The 26,924-nt window shown below is 38.2% G+C and overlaps 1 protein-coding gene across 4 annotated transcripts in view; it reads left to right on the top strand.

Annotated features, from left to right (window-relative positions):
• The window catches only part of LOC126335263 (nonsense-mediated mRNA decay factor SMG8), a 76,724-nt gene that overhangs the window by 37,954 nt on the left and 11,846 nt on the right, over positions 1 to 26,924 (top strand). Inside the window, exons 10-13 of one of the 4 annotated variants that reach the window (XM_049998310.1) lie at positions 2,277 to 2,492; positions 2,688 to 2,809; positions 9,096 to 9,242; positions 13,717 to 13,948. In XM_049998310.1, coding sequence (XP_049854267.1) covers positions 2,277 to 2,492; positions 2,688 to 2,809; positions 9,096 to 9,242; positions 13,717 to 13,948 — 717 coding nt within the window. Of the gene's footprint in view, positions 1 to 2,276; positions 2,493 to 2,687; positions 2,810 to 9,080; positions 9,243 to 13,716; positions 13,949 to 26,924 lie in introns of all 4 variants that reach the window. The other 3 variants (XM_049998308.1, XM_049998311.1, XM_049998309.1) reach the window with 3 other exon arrangements.

The raw sequence follows: 26,924 nt of genomic DNA, 5'->3' as shown, positions 1-26,924 counted from the left end.
TATACAGGGACTTCCAAGTCATCCATTTCTCATCGTAACCAGAATGTAAAGTTTCAGAAACTCTTCCAGCTGGTGGGAAGACAGGTCATAGCCCTCCATAGTTGCAACATAGCTACCCCATAGTTGCAGCCTAGCTTTTTCAGCTGTGGTTCTGAGTACATTCGACGTTTAAAGGAAACTCCTCCCTGATATTAGTCTTGTGGCTGTGGATCATGCCTATACAGAGGAAGAGTTTCTCGTACTCCACTGTCTTTCTTTCCCTATATGCAGCTATTTATCTTGGAACAGGAAGTGATGCTATTCCTGTGAGGTGGTAAAGCCATTCAAATGGAGTAGATTTCAAGCATGATTCTGCAGGTATTCTGACAGTTGATTATGGGTTTATCCTCAAACATGTCCAGGTAGTGGTGTACAAAATTTTGATTTAAATTCATGGTGTTTGTCAAGATGATGACATTCAAGCAAATTTGCTGGTTTCAAGTCATGGTGATCAAAGAAAATTTTATTAAAATTATGATCCTGCACAAATGAGGCCAGTTGCTGGTGCTGACACATCTTTGTGGTGTTGTCACATCCAGTGAGCGGTCTAGATACTCAAGGTCATTGGAGACTGGAGAAGTCCACCCATCAAGATAGCTAACTGGAGGTTTGAAAGAGTTATGGAACTCACTTAGGACAAGACTCAAATAACTATAATCTTTAATTGTATGTTTGAGCAAGAATTGGATAGTGACTTGAGTGAAAGTACACTGCTACTGATTGCAAAATCCCATGGAGGGATGTACGTGCCTAAGTATGAGCATGAGTACAGCCAGAGTGAATACTACAAGTCCAGGGCCCAGGCTTGACCTACATAGACGTCCCTCCTGGACCACTGTCTGTACTGAACTCCCTCCCAGGCTACGCCACTCCGCCTTTCGTCTGTGCGGCAGGCTATGTTGCCCCTTCCACATTGGCAATTCTAGACACCGCCCAGGGGGCCTTGTGTGACCATGGTCACTGTCAATGCACTGCCATGCCTAGCAGCTCTCCATGTGTGCTCACATCATATCTTGAGAGTCTATATAACATTTCTAGTCCACTCTCAAATCAACGACCTTCATGTGCCATGCCCTTTGCACTCCAATTGCTGTCTAGATAACTTATTCATTCTGGCCGCTGTTCTTTTGTCCTTCAGACATTGCATTTTTTTAAAAATGTGACACTATGCTATCGATCACATGGTCTCACCAGGCCAGTCATGTGGTGCAGTAGTGTTGTATGTCAATTTTGATTATCTCTGATAATCCGTTTGATTCTTCCTTGGAGTCAGACAAGATGGAATAATTTGAAGTCATAGTTTGAGGATAATGAACCTGAAGGGAAAAATTAGATGGTATGATAAAATGTAGGCTAAGCTGAATGGTAATGTAAACTGCTGTAGTTATACTTCCCAGGCTTTTATAGATCTAGATAGACAGAAGAGGCCAGTTACTTGGAAAACAATATAAAATGGCATCAAAGTGTCATTTGCATCCATCACATTAGACTGTAGCCAACTTAGATTGCTTACTGTTTAATTGCTGTTGAAGGCCTCTACTAACACCTGCAATGACTTAACAATGATGCAGGAATGATGACAGCAATTCATGATGTTCTTGTGCTACTGACTATCAAAGCTGGAGAATATATGTGGGATTTTCCTGTATCTGACAGTCACTCTAGTGAACTGAAGTTGTTACTAGAGACTCTTGCTGTAGGGATACGAAGGTACCACAATAGGACTGTAAGACCAATAGTTTTCCAAATCTTAAAACATAATGCAGATATTGTTCTTGGAACATAGGTATGTACTACAAAGCTTTCATCATACTGGCAGCACCTTCAGTTTGCAGTATTCGTCAGTGACCTTCTCTTGTCATTGAGGAAACTGCTATATTTTACCTTCTTTTGTGAATCATTTTTGGTGGGCTAACTGTTCTGCAAATAAATTTTTATTATACAACTTACACTTTTTCATTTGTTAGATGTAAACTAGTTTTTCTGTTTGATTCCAAAACAAATTAAGAAAATTGTACAAGCATTTATTAATAGTTCATGATTTTTGTTCAGAAATTCATATGTATAATATTCACACAAATTTTTCTCCCATATGAATTTAATGTTTATTTTAAAACTAAATGAAGAGGATAAATACATTGCAGATATTCTCAAAATGATATATATTTGATGCACTTAAGAAAGTGAATGATCATGATAAATGTTAAGGTTCTTAAAATAGTGTTTCTTATCTCCAGAAGAGATCCATCACAGTTACCTCTGATGGAACACTCAAGTGGAGTACGTTATGTGTCTGCCTGCAATTGTGGCCGTAAGCAAGGACCAAGAGAAGATCCTTTCACTGTACGAACTGCCAACTATGACTTCTACAGGTTGCTGGGAGAAGAGTGTGGGTGCAACAAACTAGAGAGTTTTCATTTTCCAGTATTTCAGCCAAGCACTCAAAATTACAGGTGAACTTAATATTGTGATTTTTTGTTGGCATTGTTATGGGTACATCCTATTTGAAAGATACACAATGCATATTTCAGAATTGAATTTTGTAATAATGCCTCACATTTGTTAAGCTATATTGTAAGAAAGCATTTGATGTTCTTTTATTTGATTGATTTATTTATTTAGTTATTTATTTATCTTTATGTCATCAGGGCTGCACAACTGTTCTCAAATGGTGCTAACAGCAAAAGGAAAGATAGTTCAGCAAAATGTGTAGAGGGCAAGGAACTTACGGTTAATACACCTCAAGGAAATACCCAAGTTTTCAGCTTAGGTAAGGTAATTTAAGAAATCCAAATCAGAAGGGAACAATTACTCATATTATCATAAAATTTGGCTGCTGTAGTATTACTCTTAGCTACTAAAACTCTTATTACAGCAAGATATTATTATGATGATAGAAATGACATTATAATTGCCTGTAATCTAAATGATGTCTCTGTTGTGTATTGAACACGTTAACTTGATTTTTTTTTCTGACAGTTTCGATAATTCAGACATGGATACACTGAGAAGATAAGTTAATTTGTTTCTTGTGGGAGTGAAAGTGTATGAGGTTATGAGTTTTGCAGAAAAAGAAAATGAGGAAACAAAGTAGGAAATGAAAGTGAAAGGAAGAAAATCAAAGCGAGAAGGTTACATCATAAAACAGAGAAAGAATAGATGAGATTGTTTGGACAAGGGTAAACAAATGACTGGCATACATGATTGAACAATGGGATGGGATAGATTGTTACTTACTTACATGTAGCTTTCAGCTATATCCTTTGTCAGTAAAGAAACACACACACACACACAAGAGGGGGGGGGGGGGGGGGCAAGCACATCTCATTTTCTTTTGTGTGTGTGTGTGTGGTCGAAAGCTGCATGTGAGTGTTTTTAATCACACCTGTCACCAACTTGACATGTCTTCTTTACAGTAAGTAGTGATCTGTCTTTTCCTACAGTGTTGACCTACATGATTAGTGAACATAAATGGCAAGACAGAGATGATGTGAACAATCACAATTTTGGTGGAAGAATAATCTTCAGAGAAGTAAAAGATAATGAAATCTGGCTTACAGGCAAATTATTACGAGAATGAATCAAAGAAATTTCTGCATATTTTCTTGTCCACAAGTAAATGATGCTTGTGTTTTAATTTTTGTTTCCATGAGGCTTCCTGGCAGATAAAAAGTGTGTCTGCGATTGTGCCCCAAACATGGACTCTGGCCTATCTTCGACTATGACGTATCTTCATAGCTTCAATTCTGTCAGTACCTCATTTGTACTTTCCAAACTTCATAGTATCTGTCCTGCCACCTTTCTACACTAGCATTCCTGTGGTTTTTTTAAGGGCGTGGATAAAAGTAGATTTTCACAGAGTAAGGGTGGTTTCCACAATCTGCAATACAGGACAGAGTATATATTGCTGTGGCACTTTCTGACAGAAGAAAACTGAGTCTCTGTCAACTTAAAAAGCCAAACCCTTGATTTATGTGGTCATTGCTCTTACTGAATGACTCTCCAACAACTTGCCTTCACAGTTTCAAGCTTGGATTGCTCAGTTAGTACAGGTGTTACACACAAAAGACATGGTTTTAGATTTGAGTCTTGGTGTGCCACACAGTTTTGTTCTGTCAGAAGTTCCACAACAATGCACACATGGTCTCAAAGTGATAAATTCATTTGGGGAACATCATGTTTTCCTTCCTTGTATTAAAATAGGGTGTTTAAAGAAAATGGTTGGTTGTTGTTAGAGGTGTCTGGTAATCAGTCAAATGTCTGCAAAAATGGAATAAGCTTTCATGTAAAAATTAAATAATAAAAGAGATCACTTTATTATACATATTATGGAAAAAAGAACTACTTACTGCCACAGAATGGAAAATATAGTGTTCAACATACAAAGGAAAATTCAATAGAAGAAATTAATAAATTTGATTTAGAATTGCTTGCCAGTAGGAGGTGAAATGTGTGGTACTGCTGACAGACATATGTAAAAGTAAAAGTTATTATTATTCTTAGTGTTATTGTTATTCAGATTTTGGAACTATTGATACCTTCCACAGGTGAGTCCCCCTCATCCTGCAACCTGGATGACCTGTCCTTCGTTTTTAACCTCCCCCAACTATCTCCCTCTTCTCTGCATGGAAGGCATTATTAGTTCCGAAAGCTAGGTAGTGTGTCACAGTTACTTTTCTATGTATGTTTTGGCAGTACTACACATTTTGCCTCCTCGCCAGCAGTTCTGTCCCAAACTCTTTGTTAAGTGTAGTGTTGAATAACTCTGAGAAATTTTTGTATTGTCAGGAGGGGAAAAAATCATAATAAATTAAATCAAAAGATGTATCTTTACATAGACAAAAAAAGTTCCACTATGAAATGAGGTGTTTTCAAATTTTTAAGGGAAGAAGAATGTATGAAATGTTAAAAAGACTAGATCTGCAAAACCATTCTTGTTACAAGAAGTGAAGAATTAGGACCTATGTTAAAGTTATGTCACTATAGAGTAAATATTGGGGTGCTATGCTATCAAACTAAAGTATAAAAAATAACTGTTGTAAATAATTAAATAATAACGAAATAACAGATGGAATGACTGAATATGGAAACACCCCTGAACTTCTGATAAATAATAGAAAATTGATGAGACCCTAGGAAGAAATCAGTAAAGAAATAGGAAACAATTTCAGCTATTAGCTATTTGGGAATACTTGCAACATCAACTGCAGAACTACCAGTAACATTGACTTTAAAGTGGACACAGGTCATGAATAATGTCAGAAATGCGTTGTTAGAGGTACAGAGGAAACTGCAGAGTATAGGAAATGAAAAACATCAGTCATCATTAAAGCAATTGAAGTGTTTACTGGGATTATTCGTTGTATCAGGAATCAAAGTAGGTTCCAGGTGACTGAACATATTGAATTATGTACCCACCTATATATGGATGGGGAGTGTATGTTTTAGTACTAGTAGGTATCTGTTTTCTGTCCGATTTGCAGATGCAGATGCAGTGCACTTAGGAAGAGATCCTCTACTTTTCTGTATGTGCAAGAATCTCCTTAATTTTATTAATGGTGTTCGCACATGCTATGTACGAGGTCTGTTCAAAAAATCTGGAACATTCAGAGTTTCCCGCCAATGGTATGTTGGAGTGAAATGCGGTTGGCATCCCTGCACAAGCCTGTGTTTAATGTGTAACTACCAGAAGCTTTATTGTTGTTTGTCTGTTAGATATTGTTCAGTGCCATATTGAGTAGAACATTGTGTCACACAGTTTGTGAATTTCGAGAGGGCAGAGTTAGAGGAGCAAAGTGTCTGGGTTAAATTTTGCGTGAAACTCAAGAAAACCTTTACAGAGACCCACAAAATGATGCACGAAGCCTTTGGTGATGAATGCTTAAGCCCTACTCAGTGTTATGAATGGTTCACATGGTTTAAAAATGGCCAGACAGAAGTTAAAGATGACCTTCATGATTCTTGAAGTTTTACCAACATACTGAATATTCTATGAAGTTTTGGGATTGCAGCCAGATCATGTTGATTTCTTGCCACAATATTTTAGCGGGCTACTGTCCAGCCCTCTCCAGGTGAGTCTCTTCCACTGGACAGTTGCCAGCAAAAATATTGAGGTAAAACAATACGATCCAGCTGCAATCCCAAAACCTCATCGAAAGATGACCCTCGTTTAGGATGACCTTCGATGTCTACCAATGACACTCATGTCAGGAATGTCAATGAAATTGAGCCTACCAATTAAAGAGTGACTGCCCAAGAGGTTGCAGAAGAATGAAACATTTCAGTTGGATCATGTCATGAAATCTTGATACAATATTTTGGAATGCATTGTGTTGCTGTGAAGTTTGTCCCATGGCTCATGAGTCAGGACCAGAAAGCCCTTCACCTCACAATCTGTGAAGAGCTTTTGAATCATGCAAATGAGAATGAGATGTCCTTTAAGAGAATCATAATCGGTGATGAGACAAGCATCTACAGTCATGATGTTTAGATGAAGGTTTAGTCTTCTCAGTGGATCAGGAAAGGTTCTCAAAGACAAAAAAAAAAAAAAAAAAAACCTCATAAGGTCATGGCAAATGTCAAAGCTGTGCTGATAGTTTTCTTTGACTTTGTGGCCGTAGTTCATCGTGAATTAATGCCTCAGGGACAAACTGTTAATTGATAGTATTATCGGGTGATGTTGTGACACCGATGCCTGCTAGAAAATGTGAGAAGGAAACGGCATGAAGGGTGACAAGACAATTCATAGCTCTCGCGCAACACAGTAACCCACCCGCACCTCCATCCATGGTGGTGCATGACTATTGCACAAAAAACACAAGCATTGTGCTGCCTCATCCTCCTTATCATCCAGACATGGCCCCTGCAGACTTTTTTTTTTTATTTCCAAATATGAGAACCCCATTGAAAGGAAGAAGATCGGCTACTATAGATGAGATAAAAGAAAATTTGCAGATGCCACTTCGTGCAATGGTGCAAGAGCCGTATTGAGACTGCTTCTGGAAGTGGAAACAGCATTGGGAGAAGTGTATCAATTGTGGAGGAGAATATTTCCAAGGATACCATACAAAACCAGTAAAAGGTAAGCATAGAAAAATTTTGTGGGTGAATTTTTGAAAGTTTTGGAATTTTTTGGACGGACCTCTTTAATGAACAATGGGGGTGGTATGACTACGGTATGGTATTTTCTGTAAAAACATATTCACCGCATTTGAATAATAGCATTTTTAGAATCCTTTCTTGTAAAGTCTCCCATATAAGTCTGTTGAGCTTCTCTATAATACTTTAGTGCTCATAATATAAATAAGTCACAAATTAGACAATTTTTCTCCAAACATTTTCAATTACATCACTCATTTTGACATTATATGGATCCAGAGCAATTGAGTACTATTGGAGGATGGACTGCACAAATGTCTCTAAGGTTATTTATTTTGTATGTAAACCACACATTCAGGTTAATTATTTTGTATGTAAACCACACCTTTTCAAAGTACTCTCAGTTAACAAGTCTGACAAATGCTTTTCTTATCTCAAAGAATGGAAACAGTCAGAAGAGCAGAGACCTATGTGGTATCACCTTGTTAATATATTGTGTCAAAGTATTTATAAGTATTAGAGGGACAGTTTTTCAACTGATTCTACATGAAAAGAAGGGGAAAGATGGTAATGGTTCTGTGTGTTTCCTCATTTGTCATAAGAAAAGTAGTTGACATGCATTTCAACCAGGTGAAGTAAAAGAGGCCTGTGCAACAGCCTCATAAGAAAGAAAGTGAATTCTTGGAGACCATTAACCTGAAATAATTTGAGGAGTTTTAAAGCAGAGGTGATTTACTAATGATTTACAGTAGAATCCAGATTGGGGCTTGAGTCAGTGTGGCATGAGGGAAAGAAAATCGCATAAGCATTTCACATTTCTATTCATCATAGTGAAGAATCAAATGATAAACTCAAAGAAGATCTGTTTCTAGCCTTTTGCACGGTTGTTCTTAAATGTTGCTTTAAATTAAGAAATACAGAAGGAAAAAAAGTGGTCCGAGGAAATTAAATGGATTACTGTGTACTCCAGGAATGAAACAGGTCTTACACTCAAAAAATCTTACAGTTCCTCCTCACTATGTCAATATTGTTATCAGTTTTGGGGTTGATTATTTTCTGTTAGTGGTTAATCTGTTTTCTTTGTCACTGTTTGGAGCCATCGTGTAATGGTCATTTTCGTCAGTCAAATCCTCTATGTACAAAAAGTGTACGTGTAAGTAGTGAGGTTTTTTTATTGTTGGACGTTTGAAGTATTCAGTGACTGAAAGAAAATGAAAAGCAGGTGTAATACTAAAAAAGGGAATTTTGTGTATGAGAATGCAGTTTTTTGTGTGAAATTCATTGGATATTGAAAAATCAGTCAGTCAACAGTGACTGGAGGTAATTTCTTCTAATTATTAATTGCTTTAACCATAAAATACTTGTTGATTCTGTAGCCTTTTGTTAATTGGCAACATAATCAAATTGAAAAATGCTAGAACAGCTATAAAATGCCTGTGTGCAGATATTAAAGGGGCAAGGGCAACATTTCGATAGAGAAAATGATGCTTGGAGTCTTTGAAGAAAGAAACAGAGAGAGGATTGAAGAAGAAACTGATATATGGCAGAATGATATGCACGCATTTGGGAAACTGGAGTTGAAGGAGATTATGATTAAGATAATTGTCTTCTAATATGTAATTTTCAAGGATTTAGAATTTAACACTTTGGATAGGTTTATGGTTCATTGCATTGTTTATTGTCTTTTCATTTGTTATTTGAGAGGTAATGTTAATTTAGTTTGAATGGAAACTTACTCTTTATGTCAGTGGTCTTTTCAAGATTCATCAGTGATGTAATTTCAGTCTGTAACTTATAAAAATAAACTATAACCAATAATCAAGTGGATTAGAATAAGATACGATTGTGTTTCCACTCGAATCATTAAATTTGTTTTTCACATTTTGGGTGTGCTAAGTGTTAGAGAAGCTGTTCCAGTATAGGCAATTTGATTGTGCATGCAGCCGGATTTGTATCAGGTCAGTCCGCAGGCAGTGATTTGATCCAGGAAGAGATTGTCAGCAGCCGTCTTAGTCCTCATCCAAATCCACCACGTGAGCAGAGCCCTAGTGACGGACACGAGATTGTAATACAAGTCTCAGATGCTGATAATGATCCTAATAAAGGTAATTTATTTGCTGTATTCATATCTAAACTAAAGAAAACATGCATGTTCATCAGCTGAGAAAATTCTAGTTGGCCTAAAAGATGCATCCAAAAACTGATAAGAAGACATTTATTTTTCTATTTGCCCAGAAACACAAATTCGTTGTGTAAAAGTATTCCAGTTCCAGTTTTTATGTTTGGATATGCAACCTCCATTTGTCGATTTTATGCATGAAAACTACAATTTTTCTTGCTGCTGCATGTGTTGTTGTTGTTCTTGGTCTTGGTGTTACTGCCACCTGTCTGAAGACTGCTTTGGTGCAGCTCTCCATACTGGTCTATCTTGTGCAAATCTTTTCATATCTACGTAACTACCTTTTTTCCCCATTTGAACCTGCTTACTATATTCGGTTTTCAACTAAAGTCTCTCTGCCCTCCTCCCCTCCTCCACCTCCCCGTGTTCCTCTGTTACTAAGTTAATTATTTCTTGATACCTCAGATATGTCTTATCAACAAATTCCGTCTTTTAGTCAAATCATTCCATAAAGCTTTTTTCTCCCCAGTTTAGGTCTCAAACTTTTCATTAGTTACTTTATCTATCCATGTAATGCCAGCATTGTTCTGTGGTGAAAGGATATTTCAAAAGCTTCAATTCTCTTCTTGTCTGTACCATTTAGCATCCGCATTTCTCTTCCATATATGGCTACATTCCAAAAGAATAACAAGTTTGTTTGTGTGACTATCTTCCACAGCAGGTATGTAAATATTTATTTTATAAATACAAATGCATTTTTTGCTACATCTGTATTTATTTATATTCCAGATATGTTTCACCTTTTACATTAAGGTATCTTCAGTGGAGTGAATGATTCTTCACCTTTTAAATTAAGGTATCTTCAGTGGAGTGAATGATTCTTCATTTGTGGTGTAACCTTGGTCAAGTGGTGTAACAGGCAGTGATGGAATTTATATGTTGAAACAACTACTCTTTGTTTATTAATCATGAACCCAACTCAGGACAGCTTTAGAGGACAACAATCCACACTCAAGCACAACTGAAAAGTCCAGCTTGAAGATGTGTAGTGGGTGCTACAGTGACGAAGTCTGTAATTGTCAGTAATGGTGATGAGCCAGGAGATGCTGAGGATGATGACTGGCATGTATCATGTGGCTGTGTGCTCATGGACTATCAAGATGCAGATCCGATCTTCAGCTGCAACTGATAAAGGTTCAGTGGCTGATGACCTCGGTAAATGCATGAGATGGCACTGTCTGATTGGTAGCAGCAGCACCAGCAGGCATTGTGGTCTGATGGTCGGTATGGAACCGAGTGGAACTCACTGTCAAAGAGCTGAGTGGTGACCTAAGTATCCATCAGCAGAGGAATAATAGGCACGGAACATGTGACCACATAGACACAATTAGATACCTGTGACCTGAGTGTCCTATATCAGTGTGACTTGTGCCCCCAGATGTTATGGCAGCCTGCAGGAGGGTTGGTGATAAACAGCCCATCAAATCTTCTGTTGACAAACAACCTCCCATGGTAAAGCAGGGGCCATACGCTGCTCACAAAGCATATCCGTGAGTGTGGTGGCCGAATATACAGTGGTCCAGCCCTAGGTGTACTACAGTTTATCCGGCTGAAATCTGTGTTTCTCCCATCTGGTCAAAAGTAGATATCACACTGTCATTTCACTTATAAAACATCAACACATTTTCATGTCAAAATCTTTTCGTTTTGTAATTTTAATATTTCTTCAGAAAATTTCTATGGAATACCCCTACTGATCTAGCAAGAGCTGAAGATTTTTGTTAAAACACTGTGAGCAGCTTCTGTCTTAAAAAAGTTGCACAGTTATCACCATATCAGTAGTGGTGTTTCATAGCAATTAGCTTATGAAATATGAAAATTACAAAACAAAAGATTGTGACGTGAAAATGTGTTGCTGTTTTATAAGTGAAGTTGTGGTGTGACCTCTAACCTCTGACTAGTTGAGCAAAAACAAAGATTTCAGCCAGGCTAATGAAGAACTATTAAATTCACTGAAGACACCTTAAAGTAAAAAGCAAAACAAGCCGCAAACATAACTAAATATAGATTAAAGCAAGTAAAAAGCATTTAAATTTATTAAAACAATGTCCAGAAAAATACTTCCTAACACTTAAATTTATATTCAGTGTTAAAGTATTTCTCTTTTTCAGAACATATTTTGTTGCTGTTGCCAATCTGGTTTTTTTATTCATTTATTACTCATACTTGCATCGGTTAATTTATTGCTCGCGTAACAAAACTCCTCTGCTGTTTTTAGTGTCTCAGTTGCTAAACTTATTTGCTCATCATCACCTGATGTAATTTGATTATGCTGTATTAGCCATGATTCATTTTTATTTATGATTCTCTTGATAATGTCTTTTCAAGGCTCTATCCATTCTGTTTAAATAATCATCCAAGTTTTTTACTGCCTTTGATAGAATTACAATCTCAGGGCAATCCTTAAAGCTTTTATTTCTTCTCTCTGAACTTGTTTTTCGTGTACCACTTTAGTTTTTTTTTACTACTTACTCAACTGAATAAAAAGGAGTTTGGGCTAAAACCCTTTCTCACTTTCTTCTCAGTTATTGATCCTTTTGTGTCCCTCCCCTCTTAGAAATGTAGTCTGATTCCTTTACACATTGTAGGTAAGCTTTCATTCCCTATATTTTATCCCAGATCTTAAAAAAAAGTCTACAAGGTCTATAAATACAGTTTAGCCTTCATGGTTTGCAGTGATTATATAGTTTTCCATTCAAGATTCCACTGAACAGCTTCCTATTTTGTTTCCGCCTCCCCCAAGTCCACATTTTCTACTAATTTTCCTTCTCTTATGTTGTATCTATGAAATTCCAGCCTCCCAACATTAAATTTTTATCTCTTTCAATTTGAAGAATACTTTGTTTTAGCTCTATGTATATATTTTTTCTAACATCTTCTTCTTCTGTGACACAAGTAGACGTGCATACTGTTGCTACTGTCATGGGACATTGCTTTGTGTTTGCCTTGGCTGTGTTACCCATTCACTTGCCGTTCATAGTACTTTTCCTGCATTTTCATGTCATTGTTTATTATTAGGCCTGCTCTTTCATATAAGTATTAGCTTTTCACTCCATAATATTGTCACTGAATAATGCATGCTAAAGTTTAAACAGTGAATGCCAACTCTAAAAAGTTGCAGGTTTTACAAGAATTTCTAAGTGTACAAAATTGGGAGCATATAATTTGGAATGCACAAATTTAACCAGAAACTAGGAAGTGTCAGCAAAAGAACCATTATACAGGGATACACAGCAGTGTATGGAAAATGTCACTAATGGCTGGAGATGGTTCATTAGATAAGTAATAACTGGTAAATGAAGGAGTGATTACATGTTTGGCTGGAAAGCAGTAAAAAATTCATAGGTAGCAATGTGCATCCAAGTATATATCGAGTACCTTGAAAGGAGTTCTGGTTAGGTTCGCCAAGAATGAGAATTAAATAGGGCAGTGTTTTCGCTTTGGAATAGAGATCTTTAGTTCTTAAGTGGGAGTCCGAGTACGTTGATATGGAAGCTGAAGTTGTTTGTATTTCAGCATATGAGCACAGTGCTAAGATAACATTGGTGCATGTTTGTACAGAGTGGAATAAATGTTCTTACATTTTAACAATGCTGTTAGAGTTTTTTAATGATAAATGATATGGTAGAAATATGGCTTTGGATTGGCCACTACCGTAAGCTAAAAATGAACTTACATTTTCTTTATATGCGAACTAACACTACATCTTTAAACACATCTCTCAAAAATATATTCAGTTAGCCAAATAATTGTTTATAATATAGAAAAGCATTTTTATTTACCATAAACTGTATATGTTACATTTATTCTTGACCAATTTTGTTTACTTCATCCATCATCAACTGGAAGAAAAATTACAACATCTGTGGGTTTAGAAATGCATAGTTCTAAAAATTATAACATCTGCTGGTTTAAAAATGCATATTTCTCTTAGAAGGCACGTATGTGTACCAAAGTGTATATTAAAGTTTCTTTTTTGGTAAATATCCATTTTTAAACCAACGGGTGTTATCATTTTTCTTCCAGTTTACGACTGTTGAAATAATCAAAACCATTCAAGAATAAATCTAATATATAAAGTTGATGGCAAATAAAAATGCTTTTCTGTATATATTTCACAGGTTTTACTCTGACAGAAGTTGTTAAAAATGTCTTTGTAGTATTCTATTCTTTGCTCTAAAGAAAAGAGAGGGTCCAGTTTATTATTCTGTTAATTTATTTTTTGTTTTGTACATGTAATGTTTTGTTCCTTTGTAGCTGTCAACAAAGAAGTGGGTCACAATGGTTTTCACTCATTCTTCTTACCTTCCAAATTTGATGTGTGATACACTGGTGTGAAACAATGGAAACTGCGATCATAAATTAGGCTGATGCATTGATACAGTGATTCATGTCTGCAGATAAATCTCTGGTACGGCAGCCTTCAACAACAGAATACCTGCCGGGCATGTTACATACTGAGTCACCAGCTGGTTTATTGCCACAGTTCCCATCTTGGGCCCTGACATGCTTGGGACCAAGCAGCTTGTACTCTCACAACCTAGGTCTGCAGGATCAACAGCAAGCTGGGCTGCTCGGAGGCTCTGCATATCTACTTCCATGGGATGTTACTGTGCGCCTGGAGCATCACAGGTATTGCCACCAATATGGATTATTGATTATATACAGGGTGAACTGGAATTCCACCAAAAAAACTTTCAGAGGTCGTTCAGGGATATCTTCTGAGTATTTTGCTGTAAGGGACCCATGGTTTCTGGTGGCTCGTTATAGAATTATTTCATTTTGTTTGATTCCTTGGCCCACTTAGCTAAATAACTGCATTGCATTGAAAATAACCAACGACAGTGCAAATGTCGATGGTATGCACTGTGTGTCTTGTTTCCATTCACTGGCGGCTCCTGCTGTTGACAGTATTAATGCTCCCTTCACCTCATTGTACCCAAGTTTGCGTTCAGTACTGCTTTTTCTGTCTAGGGTTTTGTTTTCCATCAGTGTTAACTGTGCATTAACAGTGATACACAGCAGTACTACGGATGTTTTTCCTGTGAAGAGTATGGGTTCACTGAATGCATTGGAAGAGCTATATGGTGACATTATACTGAGCTGTCACAACAGCGACACCAGTCACATCAGCTATACGTAGCTATGTGAAACCAAATCCTGATTTTTGTGTTGTGTATTTTGGTGATCACATATTACATGCTTTTTCACTGTTGTGAAGGTTTCTTGTCAGAAACAATGGTAACAGTGGTAACAAACTACATTACTATTCTGTAAAGAGCCACCAGATACTTTGGGTTTCTTACACCAAAATGCTCACAAAGTAACCCTGTACAAGCTCTGAACGTTTGTTTATAGAGTTCTGGTTGACCCAGTATACAGAAAGCTCATATAATACATTACTTCTTTCTATGGAAATTACTGTTAGAAATTTTATCATCAGTTTTTGTGTCCATTGCAATATGAATAATATGAGATAATACTTATGTTGTGTGCTATCTTTGAAGAAATGCTGATTTTTATGTTATGGCCATTAGTCTGTGGTTCAAGGCATGATTCTTTGCCTAACATTTCATCTTCCAGTGCTAGAGACATTGTGACAATCTTTAATGACTTGGAAAGTAGTTACAGTCTCAAACAAACTGAGTAAGCTGAACGTTTTATATGTATCCATGTAATGGTTGGATTGTGATGTCATGAGACTGCTGCCTAAAATCACTTAGTCATGCCTACATAAGTTATTGAGCTTGTAATGGGCAGGAGTTACTGCTGTTTGTTTTATTTTATTATTATTTATTTATTCACTCATTCTTTTTTTGTTAAAGCCGTTTTTGGGTTTTCGAATTCACAATATATGACCTCTGTGTACATCATAGTGCAGTAATGATTAGAGCTTGCTAAAATCACACTATCAAAGAAACAAATTTGGTGGTTCCCTCATCCCAAGGCATGATCTGATACTGCTGATATACGCATATGGTCCAAGCAAGAATTGCTTTTCTTTTTGTTAAGCATGTTCTAATGCTTCTTTTTGTATTTTCTATGTACACCTGACTGTAAGTCGACAGGATTTTATATACTTCTGCTGTGGCAAGCAGGAGACATAGGTCCATTGCAATGTTCAAATATTCGCACACCTTTCTTGTTCATTTAAACATTGTATCAAATACACTCCTGGAAATGGAAAAAAGAACACATTGACACCGGTGTGTCAGACCCATCATACTTGCTCCGGACACTGCGAGAGGGCTGTACAAGCAATGATCACACGCACGGCACAGCGGACACACCAGGAACTGCGGTGTTGGCCGTCGAATGGCGCTAGCTGCGCAGCATTTGTGCACCGCCGCCGTCAGTGTCAGCCAGTTTGCCGTGGCATACGGAGCTCCATCGCAGTCTTTAACACTGCTAGCATGCCGCGACAGCGTGGACGTGAACCGTATGTGCAGTTGACGGACTTTGAGCGAGGGCGTATAGTGGGCATGCGGGAGGCCGGGTGGACGTACCGCCGAATTGCTCAACACGTGGGGCGTGAGGTCTCCACAGTACATCGATGTTGTCACCAGTGGTTGGCGGAAGGTGCACGTGCCCGTCAACCAGGGACCGGACCGCAGCAACGCACGGATACACGCCAAGACCGTAGGATCCTACGCAGTGCCGTAGGGGACCACACCGCCACTTCCCAGCAAATTAGGGACACTGTTGCTCCTGGGGTATCAGCGAGGACCATTCGCAACCGTCTCCATGAAGCTGGGCTACGGTCCCGCACACCGTTAGGCTGTCTTCCGCTCATGCCCCAACATCGTGCAGCCCGCCTCCAGTGGTGTCGCGACAGGTGTGAATGGAGGGACGAATGGAAACGTGTCGTCTTCAGCGATGAGAGTCGCTTCTGCCTTGGTGCCAATGATGGTCGTATGCGTGTTTGGCGCCGTGCAGGTGAGCGCCACAATCAGGACTGCATACGACCGAGGCGCACAGGGCCAACACCCGGCATCATGGTGTGGGGAGCGATCTCCTACACTGCCCGTACACCTCTGGTGATCGTCGAGGGGACACTGAATAGTGCACGGTACATCCAAACCGTCATCGAACCCATCGTTCTACCATTCCTAGACCGGCAAGGGAAGTTGCTGTTCCAACAGGACAATGCACGTCCGCATGTATCCCGTGCCACTCAACGTGCTCTAGAAGGTGTAAGTCAACTACCCTGGCCAGCAAGATCTCCGGATCTGTCCCCCATTGAGCATGTTTGGGACTGGATGAAGCATCGTCTCACGCGGTCTGCACGTCCAGCACGAACGCTGGTCCAACTGAGGCGCCAGGTGGAAATGGCATGGCAAGCTGTTCCACAGGACTACATCCAGCATCTCTACGATTGTCTCCATGGGAGAATAGCAGCCTGCATTGCTGCGAAAGGTGGATATACACTGTACTAGTGCCAACATTGTGCATGCTCTGTTGCCTGTGTCTATGTGCCTGTGGTTCTGTCAGTGTGATCATGTGATGTATCTGACCCCAGGAATGTGTCAATAAAGTTTCCCCTTCCTGGGACAATGAATTCACGGTGTTCTTATTTCAATTTCCAGGAGTGTATGTGTTTTTGAAGTACTCTGCTGATGCGGTCAGTTACAGTTTTTACCAATGGAAGGAAATTTTTCTCTTTAATTGGTTCCTTTTCAGTAGAGACCTTATAGGATGTAGTGCTTTATTTATCTCTTTCCCAGAGTAGGCATTTCTTCTGAAGGCATTTCTTAAATGATCAGGCTCATCTTTCAAGTACTGTGGTTCACAGATTCATTTCACCTGATTGCGACACTCCCCTTGCCTGTAGTTGACAATGCACTCAGTTTTTCGTATCTTGAAGTCCCGTGTCTTGATGTACGGAAAAGGTATTCTGGAAACTGATACTATGAAGGATAGTGCCAAATGATGTACAGCACATGATAGATGAATTTTAAAAGTGTTTCATTCCACTTTATCTGCACCATAACATTGTTGGTGGCCAGTTACGGTTTTACAAATAACAGTTTATACAGGTAGAGAGACACACATCTCTTCCTTCACACACACCTCCGGAAGAGAACTCTCCCACTCATTAATCAGATCCAAGGTACTTGTTGAATTTCACAGCAGTGTAATATAAAGTGACAGGAACATGAAATGAATGGTGCAAACAATATAGTTTGCAGTGTGTCTACCAGAAATAATAACACTGCCCAGTAAATACCTGTGTTTGTGGAATGTTAGCACTTTGAAGTTAGAACTCTATTATTTCCCACAAGATGCTACAAAAATAAAAGAACTTTCATGGCTGCAAACTCTTTACATTAATTGACATATTTGTGGCAAATATGAATACTGGTGGTGGACCTTTTGTACATAGATATCACTCATGTGATTACCTGTCACGAACTTAATATGTGATTTGATGTCTGTGTGCTGGCTGGCCACAGACTCTAAGGTACAGAGATGTTTTCCAGTTACTTCCTGGCTGCAGACTCTCACGAACTAACAGAGAGATGTTACATCATTGCTTGCCAAATTGTAATGTGATCCATCATGGATGTGACACTCAGTTACTCACCAGTCGCAGATTGACTATTTTTGGGAAACATTTGCTATTTAAAGACTAGTGTAAGAGTATGATGTGATTTCTGAAACTACTTAATGCTTTGAAAATCAGTTAGATCAGATTTTACTCTTCTGTATGGACTCTAAGAATTCATTATTATTTGGCTTATGAACAAATGTATCAGATTAACTTCGTAAATTGTAAAAGTATATAGAACATTATTATTCTTTTGTCATCTAAAACCACCTATTTATGAGTATGGCTTCCATTTGAAATAAATCTTTTATGATCCCAAATTATTCAAAATCTTAGTTAATGACAGAATAAATTAGTGAAAGGAGTTGCCTGATTCAGAAAAAATATAGCAACAAAAATATATCATCGAAGTTCCGAATCTTGTGTGCATTAAAGTGAAATAGGCAATTGAAATTTTGACGATCTGGACTTTTAATGTATGTTATAATGCAAGTTAAGTTATATCTGATAATTTAACTATGTTATCAGAAAGTTGGGATTGTCTTTTGGATGTGTGGTAACAGTCCTCCTATGCTACCAATTAGCTCAAAATGTTTTTAATTGTATGATGATTCATAACTTCAATTAGCTGTAAGTTTTAATTGCTTTGGATTCTAGCAAAACAGGCTGCATCATTGTAATCAGGATTAAACAGTTCAAATATAAGGTTAAATGAAATTTTGCATTCTCATTGCCATACAATGATGCACCTTCTTAGAAATTTCTTCTTCAAATTAAGGGCTGTTTTTGATATTAGCAGACTTCTCTTGGCCAGGAATGCACCTCGTGCCAGTGCTAGTCTGCTTTTTATGTCCTCGTTGTTCCCTCCATCCTGGGTTATTGTGCTGCCTAGGTGGCAAAATTTCTTATCTTCGTCTACTCCGCGACCTGCAATTCTGATGTAAAGTTTCTCTCTGATCTTGTTTCTGCTACTTCTCATTAGTTTCATCTTTCTTCAATTTACTCTCAATCCATATACTGTACTCATTACACTGTCCACTCCATTCAGTGGTTCCTGTAATTGTTCTTCATTTTCAATGAGGACAGCAATGTCATCAGTAAACCTTATCATTGATATCCTTTCGCCTTGAATTTAATCCCACTCATGAACCTTTCTTTTATTTCCATCTAAATTAGGTATAGACTCCATTCTGTATTAGATATAGAATGAAAAAGTGAAAACATTTTAGTTATTCCTGGGAGCAGAAAACGTAACAGATCTTTTGATAACTTCTCTTGTCTGCTTTATATGGTGATTGGAATTTCTGTAGGGGTATCTATCTGTGTATTGATACAGTGTTTAAACCACCAGAAAAGTTGTGTGAATGTCTGAACATTGCAAGGGATCTATGTGTAAATTAAGATTTCATTTTGTGCACGTACACCTACACTCTGAAAAACACTGTGAAGTGCATGGCAGATGATATGTCCCATTGTACCTGTTATAAGGGCTTTTTTCTCATTCCATTTCCATGTGGAACATGGGAAGAATGAAAGGCCTTTGTGGTGTAATTAATCTAACCTTGTCATCAACACTCCTATGGGAGTGTTTTGTAGGGGACGGTAGCAGGTCCCTAGAGTCATAATTTAAAGCTGGTTGTTGAAACTTTGTAAGTAGCAATCTCGTGATGGATTTTGTCTACCTTCAAGCATGCCAGTTCAGTTTCTTCAGCATCTCTATGACATTCTCCCATGGCTTAAACAAACCTGTGACTATTAGTGCTGCTTTCCTCAGTGTATGTTCAATATCACTGTTAGTTCTGTTTGGTACAGGTCCCACACACATGAGCCACATTCTGGGGTGGACTGTATGTCATTTACAACCAATCTTCCTTGTTGATTGACTGCATTTCCATAGTATTCAACAAATAAACTGCAGTAGAACCTAGATCAATGGTCGCTTTTGGGACCAGGTGCTGGTTGGAATACTAAAAAGGTCGGATATTCAGAGGAGAATGAAAGTAGAGTTCAAAATTATGTAATAAATCAAAGTAAAAAATTACATTCCTAATAAAGAGAAATGAAAACAGAAAATTTTAGACACTGAAAATCTATTTTAAAAATTGTGTGTGTGTGTGTGTGTGTGTGTGTGTGTGTGTGTGTGTGTGTGAGAGAGAGAGAGAGAGAGAGAGAGAGAGAGAGAGAGAGAGTAATTTCTTTGGGGGGGGCTGCATCATGCCACTTTTTTGCCCACAATATGTCCATATCTGTAGTGGTTAGCTGTTGTTCCAAATATTTGAGGTCAATTTCAAATGCATCCTTTGCTGCATAGTGTATGATATCCAACACTTTTCTGTTGCGAAACAAAATCGGTGATCTGATCATCTTCAGATTCTTCAAACGGCACCAGCCTTTCCTCCACATCAGCGCACTGGATATAATTCTGAAGAGTTTGAAAATAAGTGACTAAACCAGCAGTGTCTGACTCATTAGTTCTGGAAGTTCTTACTTTTGGTTTAGGATATTACAAACTTTCTTCCATGCTTTTTGTAGAGTGTTTTTTTTTTTTTTTTTTTTTTTTTTTAGTTCTTCCCAGGCATGAGCAACTGTGCAAATTCCATCTTTTTATGTCAAGGCTTTCCATTGCTCCAAAAAGATCTCAGCCCTCTTGTGTTTTCTCCAATAAAGGGCTGACGTAATTCCTCCTGTAATGTCATCTTAACCACTCAGTAAAAGTCTGCTCCATTTGTTGCATTATTGAAGTCACTTTGGGGGGGGGGGGGGGGGAGGGGGGCAGTAATGTAGCTTTTTTGTAACCTCGTTGAAAATCAGACTTAGTGGGGTGGCTAGGGGCATTGTCTAGCAATACAGTTGCATGGGATAGTAGGTTTCTTGGTTGTGAACAAACTCCACACCTGCAATGGAAAGTTTTTCACATGAAGTAGCAACTTGGCTAACTCTGTGACAATTTTTGCACCAGTAAAGCCAACCTTCACATGCTTGGAATTTGTCTTTTTTGTCCCCCCAGTTTTTGGTTCAACTGAAAAGTTTTTCTTTTGTGATAGGGTCTGAACCATGAACCATGGATCTTTCCATTATTGGGGAGTCTTGCATGCCTAAGCAATACCGATAGCCGTACTGTAGGAGCAACCACAACGAAGGGGTTTCTGTTGAGAGGTAGACAAATGTGTGGTTCCTGAATGGGGGCAGTAGCCTTTTCAATGGTAGCAGGGGCAACAATCTGGCTGATTGACTGATCTGGCCTTGTAACATCAACCAAAACAGCCTTGCTGTGCTGGTACAGCGAACAGCTGTAAGCAAGGGAAGCTATAGCCGTAATTTTTCCTGAGGGAATTCAGCTCTACTGTGTGGTTAAATGATGATGACATCCTCTTTTGTAAAATATTCCAGAGGTAAAATAGTCCCCCATTTGGATTTCCGGGCAGGGACTACCCAGGAGGACATCGTTATCAGGAGGAACAAAACTGGCACTCTACAGATCAGAGCTTGGAATGTCAGATCCCTTAATCAGGCAGGTAGGTTAGAAAATTTGAAAAGGGAAATAGATAGACTATAGTTAGTTATAGTGGGAATTAGTGAAGTTTGTTGGCAGGAGGAAAAAGGTTTCTGGTCAGTTGAATGGAGGGTTGTAAATACAAAATCAAATAGGGGTAAAGCAGGAGTAGGTTTAATAATGAATAAAAAATAGGAATGTGGATAAGGTGCTATGAACAGTATAGTGAATGCATTATTGTAGCCAAGGTAGACACGAAGCCCATATCCATCACAGTAGTACAAGTTTATAGGTCAACTAGCTCTGTGGACAAGTTGGAGATTGAGGAAATGTATGTTGAGATAAAACAAATTATTCAGATAGTTAAGTGAGATGAAAATTTAATAGTCATGGGGGACTGAAATTTGATAGTAGGCGAAGGAAGAGAAGGAAAAGTAGTAGGTGTATATGGACTGGTGGAAACGAATGAAAGAGGAAGCTGACTGGTAGAATTTTACATGGAGCATAATTTAATCATAGCTAACACTTGGTTTAAGAATTGTGAAAGGAGTTTGTATACATGGAAGAGACCTGGAGACACTGGAAGGTTTCAGATTGATTATATAATGGTTAGACAGATTTTGGAACCAGAGGTTGTAGAGAGTTACAGAAGGAGCATTAGGGAATTATTGATAAGAACACGGGAAAGGAATACAATAGAAAAAGAATGGATAGCTTTGAGAGATGAAATAGTGGTGGTCGCAGAGGATCAACTAGGTAAAAAGATGAGGGCTAGCAGAAAAAAAGATGTATTGAATTTAATCGATGAAAGGAAAAAAATATAAAAATGCAATGAATGAAGCAGGCAAAAGGGAATATATACATCTAAAAAATGAAATCAACAGGAAATGCAAAACGGATAAACAGGAATGGATGTAGGACAAATGTAAGGATGTGAAAGCATGTATCACTAAGGGTAAGACAGATGGTGCCTACAGGAAAATTGAAGAGACCTTTAGAGACAACAGAACCACCTGTATGAATATCAAGAGCTCAGATGAAAAACCAGTCCTAAGCAAAGCAGGGAAAGAAGAAAGGTGGACAGAGTATATAGAGGGTCTATACAAGGGAGATGTACTTCAGGGCAGTATTATGGAAATGGAAGAATATGTAGATCATGATGAGAAAGGGCTATGATAGTGCATGAAGAGTTTGACAAAGCATAGAAAGACTTAAGTCAAAACAAAGCCCTGGGAGTAGACAACATTCCATTAGAGCTACTGATAGTCTTGGAAGAGCCAACTATGACAAAACTCTTCCGTCTGATGAGCAAGCTGTATGAGGCAGATTAAATACCTTCAGACTTCAAGAAGAATATAAGAATTCCAATTCCAAAGAAAGCAAATGCTAACAGATGTGAAAATTACCAAATTATCTGTTTAATAAATCATGGTTACAAAATAGTGTAGAAAAACAGGAAGCAATACTGACCCTATGCCTTCTCATAGAAGATGGTTTAAGGAAAAGCAAACATATGTTTATAGCATTTGTAGACTTAGAGAAACCTTTTGACAATGTTGACTGGAATGCTTTATTTCGCATTCTAAAGGTGGCAGGGCTAAAATGTAGTGAGCAGAAGGCTATTTACGATTTGTATAGAAACAAGATGGCAGTTGTAAGAGTCAAGGGGCACGAAAAGGTGGTAGTGGTTGAGAAGTGAGTGAGAAAGGGTTGTAGCCTATCCCTGATGTTATTCAATGTGTATATTGACCAAGCAGTAAAGGAAAGAAAAGAAAAATTTGGAATAGGAATTAAAGTTCAGGGAGAAGAAATAAAAACTTTGAGGTTTGCTGATGACATTATAATTTTGTCAGGGACAGCAAAGGAATTGGAAGAGCAGTTGAACAAAATGGACAGTTTAATTTTATCCATATTTTGCAGCTTAAAATGTGACTGTATTCACAACATTGGAGGTATGAATTAAACAACGCCTTCAGTCACAACTTTTTCGTGTTTTATTAACTACTCGATGCATTTCAGACCCTGTGGGTCCATTGCAGGTGTACTTTGTTTTAATACATGTTTTATTTCTTCTCCTGAATGAGGTGAAATGCATATTCCTGTCACGAAAAGGTTTAATGTCAGGTTATGAATTTCATAAGTCGAATGCGGAAAATATGTGCCAAATAGTGGAAAATGGACAATGTAAACTTACCACATAATCCAAGGAAAGCATTTTCAACATTTTAGTACTGAAATGTTTGCTGGTACTAAAACGTACAAATACATACAAAACATTACAAATAATCTCAAAGAAAATTATTTATTGAGAAAAGGTCACCATAGATTCACCAAATATCATTCTTGTGGAACACAACTAGCTCTTTACACACACAAAGTAATGAGTGTGATTAACAGGGGATCTCAAGTTGATTCCATATTTCTGGACACCATTCACCACAACTGACTGCTAATTAAATTGCACACCCATGGAATATCGCCCCAGTTGTCCAACTGGATTCACAATTTTCTGCCATAATGTTCACAGTTCATAGACACTGATGAAAAGTCATTGAGTAAGACAGAAGTGATATCTGGTGTTTTCCAAGGAAGTGTTGGAGGCTGTCTGCTGTTCCTAATCTATATAAATGATTAAGGGTAAAATCCAAGTAGCCCTCACAGATTGTTTGCAGATGATGCTGTCATTTACAAACTTTTAAAAATCATCTACTGATCAAAACCAACTGCAGTATGATTTAGACAAGATATATGTAAAGTGTGAAAAGCTGCAGTTGACTCTGAATAATGAAAAGTCATCCACATGAGTAATAAAAGAAATCTGCAAAATTTCAGTTATACGATAAATCACTCAAATCTAAAGGCTGCGAATTCAACTAAATACTTAGGGATTACAGTTACTGATAACGTACATTGGAACCATCACAAAGATAATGTTGTAAGGAAAGCAAACGAAAGACTGTGTTTTATTGGCAGAACACTTAAAAGATGCAACACGTCTACTAAAGAGACTGCCTACACTGTGCTTGTTCTCTCCTCTTGTGGAGTATTGCTGCGCAATAGATAGGATTGACAGAGGACATCAAAAAAGTTCAAAGAGGGGAAGTTCATTTTGTGTATCACAAAATACGGGAGAGACTGTCACAGGTGTGATATGCGAGTTGGGTGGCAATCATTAAAAGAAAGATGTTGTCGTTGCCACAGGACCTTCTTATGAAGTTTCAATCACTACCTTTTATCCTCTGAATATGAAAATATTTTGTTGATGCTTGCCTACATAGGGATAAATGATAATTGTAATACTTAGAGCATCAAGGAAACACAGTGCACCACCATCTTCTCTACGTTCTCACTTGCCGCAAACGAAATGGATGCCTTGCCCACAGCGTCTACAGAAAGCCCACCCACACTGATCTTTACTTGTTTACTATCAGCCTTCATCACCTGGCACGGGACCACACTTCTTTACAAACATTGGTGCATTGTGCAAGAATGATATCAGATGCTGATGACCTGCCACATGAACTGAGCCACCTACACAAGGTCTTCAGGAACAGCGGCTGTAATGTGAATCAAATAAATGAAGTGATTTCAAGCAAGACTTATAAGGCCACTGACGAGGACCAGGAGAAGAAACTTGCTGTATTGACTTTCTGTGGCTCTGTGTCAGGTAAGATAAGCTGACTGCTGAAACAACACAAGGTCAAATCAATCTTCAGGCCTCCGACCAAAATCAGTCAGTCACTGAGACAAGTTAAAGAATCAACAGGTCTCAGAATGCCTTGGGTCTACAAGATACTTTGTGAATGTGGCCAGTCTTATATTGGACAAACAGTAAGCACTGGAACAATGCAGAATGAAGCATGAGAGGTTTTATCACCTATGCTATCCTGAGAAACCTGTTTTAGCTGAGTACGTGTTAGAAAACGGACACCGGATAAAGTTTGACGAAACATCCATCATGCCTCACACAGGTGGCTTCTGGGATTGTGTAATTAAAGAAGGCATTGAAATAAAAATCACCAATAAAACCCTAACTAGAGATGGTGCAGCATGATGTGGGATCCTGTGATCACATGGTTGAAGCAGGTGTTTTGAATGATGCATCAACATTTGCCCACATATGGCAATGCTGCAGGCACCAGTGACGATACAGTCCTTCAAGTATTGTGTATAAGGGGTGTACCAGCAGCCCACTGGTAGTCATACCCCTTGACAGTGGCCAAGGAATGCTTGGCCGAAAGACTGTGTAATTTTAATTACGTGACACAGTTGGAAACCCAAGAATTTTTTATTCAAGTGAATTGAGATTTCTCTGAAGTTTTTGGTTACATCAAGAGATGAGTTTGCTGGTTGATAGAAGGGTCCAATTATCATTTTATGCCCACCCCTGATACTGAGTCTTGTCCAAAAAGTCTCACATACAGCTTCAATTTATATCTTGATGGATTTGAGTTTGTCTGCTGTGACAAATATGCCATCTCCATTTCTCATTTGCCTATCCTTTTGATATACATTTAAATTTTCCCCAAAAATCTCACTGCTATCAATTTCAGGTGTCAACCAGCTTTCTGTAGCTAGTGTATGTGAGCTTTACTGATTTTCATAAGCACTTGTGTCCATGGGAAACTTCCCTTGTTCATCCTGTAAATACTCTCTTGATAGCGTACTTGGATCAGCATTTATGATTCTGTGGAATAGTACTGTTCCCTTGCAGTTAAACCTGATTGATGGGGTTCTATATTGCTGCCATATGACCATTATGGTTATATAAACCATCTATTATAGGATTGACAGCTATTTCATGAGAGATATTTTGGTTTATAAATAAATTATCAGTCGCTGTTGCACTGAGCTCTTATTCTTGTTGGGCTGTTTCAGTGGGACGAAACAAGAGTATGGACATCAGTAACTCTAGATGCTCTTCATCAAAACTATCCTTTATGAAAACAATTTTAAAATCTCCACATACAATCATTTCCCATTTATTTGTGCTAAGTCTGCAACATCTGTAGAAATATTTTGAGATCTTTAAGTTTTCTGTAGTGATATGAGGAAGTCATCTCTCTTGTGTAACAGACTTATTGCATTTTGATAGAAAAGTATAAATTTATTATGATTGTTACCAATTGTCTGATCCATGTTGCCATTTTTGTTTCTCTGCCTATTGGGAAACAGTTGTATGTGGAAAAGTGTAAAACTGACAACTCTATCTTTGAAAAACATTAACCCTAAAAAAGGTCAACTGAAATTATTGAAAATCACAAAGATTGGGCAGGTAGTGCCCTGGTTACACTGAAGGCTTTTGGAAATTAGATTTACAAGTAACCTCTTACCAGATATATTCAGACACAGATAATGCTGTGTGAGGGACAACACATCAGACACATTCAGATGTGATCATGCCACTCTGCTGAGCAGCTCCTAATGCTTTGCTTTTACATGTTCAGCAGAAAACTTCATCCAGGAGTTGTCCTATTGACACAGTAATGTGAATAGCATTCCCACTGATCTCCCTGATCTCCCTGATGTCATCCTAAATTTCGTAGTGGAGGTTCTGGTCCAAACTG

This window comes from Schistocerca gregaria, chromosome 2 (assembly GCF_023897955.1).
Source record: "Schistocerca gregaria isolate iqSchGreg1 chromosome 2, iqSchGreg1.2, whole genome shotgun sequence".
NCBI classification, from domain to species: Eukaryota; Metazoa; Arthropoda; class Insecta; order Orthoptera; family Acrididae; genus Schistocerca; species Schistocerca gregaria.
The sequence above is the reverse complement of the archived record's forward strand: the minus strand, read 5'-3'. Positions and strand labels throughout refer to the sequence as shown.